Source organism: Saprolegnia diclina (genome assembly GCF_000281045.1).
Source record: "Saprolegnia diclina VS20 unplaced genomic scaffold supercont1.8, whole genome shotgun sequence".
In the NCBI taxonomy this organism is placed as follows: Eukaryota; Oomycota; class Saprolegniomycetes; order Saprolegniales; family Saprolegniaceae; genus Saprolegnia; species Saprolegnia diclina.
The window spans coordinates 657,212-663,507 of record NW_008246075.1 but is presented as its reverse complement, the minus strand read 5'-3'; the positions used below and the strand labels follow the sequence as shown (position 1 = coordinate 663,507).

Sequence of the window (6,296 nt, the reverse complement as noted above, 5' to 3'; positions counted from 1 at the left end):
TCGCAAATTCACTTGGCTCGGCGCTGTTGACGTCTTGCGCCAACGATGTTGTTCACGGGACGCAGACTTCTTCGCCTGCAATTGTGAATAAAAAAATGACATTGCAGGCTACAGCGGCATCATCAATGTGGCTGGGGTTGATGGTATCTCCGGCGTCCGTGGCGCAGGACACGCGTGAAGCCATCGATATTGTGCTTTTGTAGTATCCAGCCTTGTGGATCAATGTATCCGGATAGAGCGCAGGCAGGATAAATCTGCGTGCAATCTTGAGCCGTCGAATAGCTTGTCGACCATCGAGAAGGTTTCGTCTGTTGCTCTGCTCTTGCTACGGCCCCACGCACGATTGAGTGGTGGCAAGACCAACGACCTGCGTTTAGAGCGCCTCGTGGCGTGCCCGTAAACAAGGGCATGTGTTCGAGACGCGCGATTGGCCCACTCGACCAGATTGTAGGTCGTTGCGGCCATCAGCACCGTGGCCGTCGTCACCATCGTCCGCGCCGACGCGCATGACTGCGCTGGCATTGCCGCATTTACCAAGCAAGATGCTGCGCTACCTTGGCAAATCTGCTCCACCCGTCCTTGCTCGTGCCGCCTCGTCGTGGACAGGCCCCGACGTTCCGACGATCGACATTCGCCCGCTGCTGAACCCGCAAGCGTCGACGGCGGCTCGTCAACCGGTGCTGCGCCGCATGCAAACCGCGTGCTACGAAGACGGGTTCTTTGCGATCCCAACGTCCGTGCTCCCGTGCGATGAGCTCCTTCGCAATGTAGAACAATCTAGCCCCACTGTGGCTCAACATCAGACAAATATGGCCATAGGCCTACTCGAGCATGGACGCGTTCCATGCACTCGAGCCATCCGTCAAGGCCAAGTACCACCTCCAGAAGGTGCCCAACGAGCGCGGCTGGACGCCACTACACCAAGAGCCCTCGGTTTGCACCTTCTCATTGATCCTGTGCTGATGCACGAGTGCTACACTATTCGATGTGTAGCACTTTCCTGGCGTCGTTGCGCACCTTGAAGGCTACGATGTTGCGCGAGAGCTACCGGCAAGCTACCTTGCCCTCGACGACGGGTCCTTCTTTGCATTTACACACGCATGTGCTGATGCGCTTGACTGGTAGGCTCGGCCCCAACGTGTGGCCCAACGACGAGCTGCCGTCGTTTCGACATCACGTCACTGCCCTCTACGATGCGCTCACCGTCGTTGCGGACGGGCTCTTTGAAGGCTTTGCCGAGATGCTCCACCTCCCCCGCCACACCTTTCGCGTATTACTCGGATCTGATTACCCCAAGAGGCATTTCTGAAAATGGTAGCAATTCCACACTGCGGAGGCCCAAGCTGGCATGCGTCTTTTGACGTACCCGGCCAACGACGCCCCCATGGACGAGACGAACGTCGGTATCGCCGAGCACACGGACTTCGAGTGTTTCACCCTTCTCCATCAAGTCGGTTCCTTTGATACCATTCGAGCTTATGAATATGGTCGCGTAGACCAACTGGGGCCTTCAGCTCACGACTCGCCGCGGGACCGTCGTCAATGTGCCCGTCGCCACCGACCAATTCCTCGTGCTCATCGGCGACGTCCTCGAGCGCTGGACGAACGGCGAGCTCGTCGCGACGCCGGTGCGTGGCATTTTATCTGTCATTGCTTGGCTCATGCTTCATGGTGCATAGCATCGAGTGCTCAACACGCCTGGGAAGCGCCAGTCCATCGCGCGCTTCAATGGCACGCAGCGGTCGACCGTGATTGCGCCGCTGCCTGGTTTCGTGTCGAGTGGTCGCCCGGCGCGGTATGCGCCCGTGACGCAGCGCCAGCACACGCTCAATGCCATCACGGGACCGTACACGTCGTCGTTATCGGAGAAGAATACATTGGGATAAACGCCTGTAAGAGAGCACACTTATGGCTTTTGCTCCTTGAAGTGCGGCTGGAGTTCGTAGCAGCTCTTGTTGGGGCCCTTCTTGTGATAGACGCAGATCTCTTTGAGGATTTCCTTGAGGTAAGCCTACGCAAGGTACATGATTTGATACCGTCCCTTTGAAAGAGAGAGTGGACGAACCTCGGGCTGGCGGCAGTGGGCGTTAAGCTCCTTGAGCGGCCAATACTCGCGCTGTTCGAAATAGTGGAAAATCTGGTTCTTGAGCGCTTCCTAGATGACAAGCAGGTTGAGATACAGGGGAAAATGTCGTCGGAACGTACGCGGTCCATCTTGATCTTCTTGAACGGCTCGGACGGGCCCTTGATTTTGCCCTCTTCTTCCTCCTACATTCGGTATACAGACGATGGTGCACATCGAGAGGAAGCGCGAACCTCGTCCTCGCTCTCCTTGTGCTTGGGGATCTTGATTGTGATGCCACCCTTGACCTGCTTGGGCGTGCTCTCGAGGGGTACGACGGTGCTACCGCACCAACATGAGATCCGGCAGTTGATAACGCGATGCGCGCACCCTTTCTGCATCGACTTGACGTAGCGTACGCCAAGCTGCTTCTTGTAGCGCTCGCCCGGCTTGGGCATCATCGAGCACGACTCGGTGACTTTGCCTTCAATGGCCATGCGCCCCGAGCCGTCTTGCGAAAAGACCTTGAGGCCAAGGTCTGACCGTGTTAGCTCCGTGCGGTACTCGGTCGGAATCTCTTCGCTCAGCGTGTCCGAGTTGACCGTCAAGACGCCCTGCGCGTATCGTGCATAAGCCAGCCTATCGACGCGCATGATGGCCTACCTTGCGCCGGCCGAGCGCATCGCGCTTGTTCATACGCAGTGTACCCAAGAGGATTTCGCTCTCTACACGCCGATGCCATAAGGCCATGTTGGGCCATGATGCACCGTCCGATACCCGTGATGTTCTTCCACGAGCTCCCGAGCTCTTTCTACAAGGTGAAAGCTGTGGTCGCGCACTGCGCCAAGGATGCATAAGTGTACCGGCAGCTTCACGAGGTACAGCTCGCGGTCCTCCAGGTCCAAGTACACGGGCTCAATCGTATCCTCGACTTCGTCGTGGTCCATGCTTGCCTCGGGCTCGGTCGTCCAAGCCACAAAAACTGCGGTTCCGAAATAATAATATTATTATTACTGGGTTTTGTCCCGGACAAAAAGGCGTAACGGAATAGTGTGAAACGCCTGAAATACTGTTGTGTACGATCCAAAGCGCTGTCGTGCCGCCACGTTTCAGTTCCAACCGGCAGTAGCACACATTTCACAAACTCAATATACATAAACACCATCGCAAGCGATAAAAGCGCAGCTAATAGAACCGAAGTTGGCGCTGGAGACATGCCGCGAGCGCTACGAAGCGAGTAGCGTCGTCAGGAGCCATTGCACTGCCCCTCTGCGTACCAGCTCGCGCCTTTTGCGCATAGTCGCGCAGTTCGCGTCCAAAATGGCGCAGCAGAATCGCTGTGCCGAGGAGACCTGGACACACACTAACGCGTCGTAGTAGTATCCCATTCACATTGCTGGTTGTTAGGCATTCCACACACCTGCAAGGCACAACAATGAGCGGCAGCGCGGCTTCCGCCCAGCCATCTCGGATGTAAAAAAACATAACGATCGACCCGATAGCATGCACGACCGCGCCTACGGGAGAAGAATACTAATGAATAACACAGTGTACTGTGTAAGCACCCACCGAGGAGGCTCAGGCCCGGGTACAAGCAGCTGCGCCCCGACGCGAGAAGAGAAAGCTCGAGGCCAAAACCGATCAACGCCAGCGTCATCAACGCCTCGGTGCTACGATTGGTCGGTGCTTCAGGATGCAAGACGCAGTTGCATGTAGTGATGCACCGCGTACAGTGGCGTCGACGGGCGCACAGCGACCACGAGAGTCGCGATGCAGTGGAGATTCGTTGCGACAAACTGCGCCGCGGCGATGCACAAGCGTGCCATATCCACGAGTCTAAATTTGCCCGAAACCGCCGGCGCTAAAATCGACATTTTTTTTGACGCGGTATTTTTAGGTCCTGTTGGCGTTGACGGCCATTTTCGAACGCGCCCCCAAGCCGTCGATCGCATCGAACAACATGCGGCTCATCTGGCTGCTCCTCCTTGCGCTGGCCGCGTCGCCGTTCGCAGCCGCGCCGCAGCTCGAGCAGCTCCCGCCCCGCCGCCTCAGCATGACCAAGGAGCTCCAGCGGATCTCGGCGTCGGCCATCAACGTCGGGTACGAAGCGCTCACGGCCGCGTCGCCATGGACGTCCGAGCCGCGCCCGACAAGCGCGCACTGGACGTGCAGCAACGTCGCCGCGATTCTGACCCTCGCCGTCGTCATAACGATGGTCTGAGCCTTATTTATTCGGGCGATCTCGGCCTCCACTTTTTCCATTAGTATGCTAGTAGTAATCCAAGCACCGATAGACAATTCTCTTGTCGTACTGCGTTGCGCCACACTCCAGGATCGGCTACGGTAGTGGCACGTCGCCACTTCATCTCGCCAGAGCAGAGTGCAGTGGCAGTGATTGCGACAGAGGACCATGGCAGTAGCCAAGTGTGGCAGAAAGATTTCGGGCCCGATCGATCTTCGGGCTCGTGCGCGTGTCCACCCCGTGGAACGTCGTTGCCAAGATCGTTTAACCGACACCTCCAAGGATTTAACCTGCAATCTCACTGACGTGCAGTTAAAACGCGGGTAAAATATTTTAACGCTGCGAAAAGACGACGTCGACCCGGGGTTTAGGCGACTTTGGTGTTGTTCTCTTCGTCGTGAAGTTGGATCGGACGCATGACGAGCTGGTTTGGCCACACGCAGACGGTCGCGAGCATCTCGAAGAGCGTGTCGACGGTCGCGGGCGGGATCATCTGCCTCGAGTCCAACGTCACGAGCTTCATGAAGAAGGTTCATGGCAGCGTGCCCGCCTATGCTCATGGGCGTCGCAGGTCATTTACTACGAAGGCTTCTTCCAGCGCATGCACGACAAGCTACCCGACGGTACGACGCATACGGTTGCGTGCATGCAGCTGAGACTGTGGCTTCCGTAGAGGTCAACTACGCAGCCAAGAAGCTCATCCGAAGGTGCTACGAGTACCGCGAGGCGATCCGCGACGAGCTCCAGTACGCGTGCTGTTTCAATCGACATGGTACAGGAGTGCGATGACATGTTGCACCTAGGTCCAGCGTCGCCTACGTGGCGGATGCAGGTTGATCAATGTACTGCCTCCTGCACTAATCACTGGGACGTAGGTCGATGGCTCATTGGCATGGAAGACTGGAATACAAAGATGGAGAAGCGCTTGGGGCAGATTACCGAGCTGGTGATTCTCGCCAACAGGTAGTAGCAGCACCAACCACAGCACATTTTCACACATTCCTGCCGTCTGCCGCTCGTAGCTTGCTCATGGAATACATGCTCACGGGCGAAATCGGTGCCAAAGGCGCCGAAGATGACTTGAGCCTCTACGTACACGGCATTACCAACTCGATTGTGCTCCAAGACGACGCACTCTTCAAGGATTCGCTCAACAAGTCCAAGCCCAACTCGACGACAGCGTCGCCGCGGGACCAGCCGCCACCAACAAAGGTCATTGCCGAGACGCCGCCGCCGACGCTAATGTCGCCGCCCGCGCCGCTGTCAAGGAACGACGTCGACGACAGTGCTGACGACGACAACCACTGCAACCCGTTCAACGACGTGCACGAAACGTACTTTGCAGCGCCCATGCCGATCCCAAAGCGCGTGCAACCGGCCGAGACGTCGCCAGCCGGATCGGCAGCGTCGCACTCGTACAGCGACTACTGTCATCTCGACGAAGAGTACGCGGCGACGCTGAGCGAGATGCGGTCGTTTCCGCCGTCGATGCACCGGGGCACGCAAAACGCGGCAAAGAAGCCGACACCCGCGCGCAAACCGCCGGTGTACGACTTGACCATGTCGTTTGACTTTCAGAAAGAGCGCGCCCACAACCCATTTGTTCGGGACCCGGTACAAAATGCTGTGCTTCAACCAAAACCACCTCGAGCGTCGTAGGGCGTCGCCACGATCGCAGAGACCGACGACCTGCCGGCACTCGTAGAGCCAAGCCGAGACGCGACGCGAGAGTAACATGCATGCATCCAGTCGTGTTTCTTAGATACACTCTTCGTACAAGGACGGACGGCCGTCAATAAAAAATGTGCACAATATACATCGGCGACGACGCAGGGCCGCGCCACTTCAATGGAAAACCTCGGGACACGACTACTCCGAGTGCACACGAAAGTGCGCCGAGCAGAGGCCCTGTCGGCGGCACGGCTTCATGCACCCGGGCTCGGCGCAGCGCTTGCCACCGCCGTGCGTCGCGCAAAAGCCACCGCCACGGTC

The 6,296-nt window shown here is 57.6% G+C and overlaps 5 protein-coding genes across 5 annotated transcripts; 3 read left to right on the top strand and 2 right to left on the bottom strand.

Annotated features, from left to right (window-relative positions):
- Positions 1-506: 506 nt before the first annotated feature.
- Positions 507-1,886, top strand: SDRG_03489 (hypothetical protein; the record flags this gene model as incomplete). The annotated part of the gene is made up of 7 exons (XM_008609125.1): positions 507-767; positions 820-933; positions 994-1,076; positions 1,126-1,270; positions 1,319-1,450; positions 1,497-1,628; positions 1,680-1,886. 7 exons carry the CDS (start codon positions 507-509, stop codon positions 1,884-1,886), a joined length of 1,074 nt encoding a protein of 357 aa, XP_008607347.1.
- SDRG_03488 (hypothetical protein) lies at positions 1,828-3,049 on the bottom strand. Its single transcript, XM_008609124.1, has 8 exons — positions 2,926-3,049; positions 2,840-2,873; positions 2,726-2,787; positions 2,453-2,676; positions 2,317-2,404; positions 2,206-2,268; positions 2,066-2,155; positions 1,828-2,011 (listed from the first exon to the last, which is right to left on the bottom strand). The coding sequence occupies exons 1-8, from the start codon at positions 3,007-3,009 to the stop codon at positions 1,907-1,909; spliced, it is 750 nt and encodes a 249-aa protein (XP_008607346.1). The 5' UTR covers positions 3,010-3,049; the 3' UTR covers positions 1,828-1,906.
- A 146-nt stretch (positions 3,050-3,195) lies between these two features.
- On the bottom strand, positions 3,196-3,919 carry SDRG_03487 (hypothetical protein). Its single transcript, XM_008609123.1, has 4 exons — positions 3,794-3,919; positions 3,632-3,732; positions 3,340-3,579; positions 3,196-3,288 (listed from the first exon to the last, which is right to left on the bottom strand). The coding sequence occupies exons 1-4, from the start codon at positions 3,886-3,888 to the stop codon at positions 3,248-3,250; spliced, it is 477 nt and encodes a 158-aa protein (XP_008607345.1). The 5' UTR covers positions 3,889-3,919; the 3' UTR covers positions 3,196-3,247.
- Positions 3,920-3,922: 3 nt separating this feature from the next.
- Positions 3,923-4,360, top strand: SDRG_03486 (hypothetical protein). The gene has a single exon (XM_008609122.1). It carries the CDS (start codon positions 4,023-4,025, stop codon positions 4,281-4,283), a length of 261 nt encoding a protein of 86 aa, XP_008607344.1. The 5' UTR covers positions 3,923-4,022; the 3' UTR covers positions 4,284-4,360.
- Positions 4,361-4,658: 298 nt separating this feature from the next.
- On the top strand, positions 4,659-6,160 carry SDRG_03485 (hypothetical protein). The gene is made up of 7 exons (XM_008609121.1): positions 4,659-4,834; positions 4,876-4,927; positions 4,978-5,050; positions 5,108-5,136; positions 5,180-5,267; positions 5,327-5,918; positions 5,964-6,160. The coding sequence occupies exons 1-7, from the start codon at positions 4,721-4,723 to the stop codon at positions 6,036-6,038; spliced, it is 1,023 nt and encodes a 340-aa protein (XP_008607343.1). The 5' UTR covers positions 4,659-4,720; the 3' UTR covers positions 6,039-6,160.
- The last annotated feature ends 136 nt before the right edge of the window (positions 6,161-6,296 follow it).

Excerpts from the sequence above, each read along its gene's own strand:
- SDRG_03485 (XM_008609121.1), top strand. The coding sequence starts at position 4,721 with ATGACGAGCTGGTTTGGCCACACGCAGACGGTCGCGAGCATCTCGAAG. Across the intron at positions 4,835-4,875 it reads TCACGAGCTTCATGAAGAAG|GTCATTTACTACGAAGGCTT; the intron begins GTTCATGGCAGC and ends TGGGCGTCGCAG. Across the intron at positions 5,137-5,179 it reads CGCCTACGTGGCGGATGCAG|GTCGATGGCTCATTGGCATG; the intron begins GTTGATCAATGT and ends ACTGGGACGTAG.
- SDRG_03488 (XM_008609124.1), bottom strand. The coding sequence starts at position 3,009 with ATGGACCACGACGAAGTCGAGGATACGATTGAGCCCGTGTACTTGGAC. Across the intron at positions 2,788-2,839 it reads CTCGTGGAAGAACATCACGG|AGAGCGAAATCCTCTTGGGT; the intron begins GTATCGGACGGT and ends ATCGGCGTGTAG. Across the intron at positions 2,156-2,205 it reads AGAAGATCAAGATGGACCGC|GAAGCGCTCAAGAACCAGAT; the intron begins GTACGTTCCGAC and ends CTTGTCATCTAG.
- SDRG_03486 (XM_008609122.1), top strand. The coding sequence starts at position 4,023 with ATGCGGCTCATCTGGCTGCTCCTCCTTGCGCTGGCCGCGTCGCCGTTC.
- SDRG_03487 (XM_008609123.1), bottom strand. The coding sequence starts at position 3,888 with ATGGCACGCTTGTGCATCGCCGCGGCGCAGTTTGTCGCAACGAATCTC. Across the intron at positions 3,580-3,631 it reads CCCGGGCCTGAGCCTCCTCG|GCGCGGTCGTGCATGCTATC; the intron begins GTGGGTGCTTAC and ends CTTCTCCCGTAG. Across the intron at positions 3,289-3,339 it reads TGCGCAAAAGGCGCGAGCTG|CGCTCGCGGCATGTCTCCAG; the intron begins GTACGCAGAGGG and ends CTCGCTTCGTAG.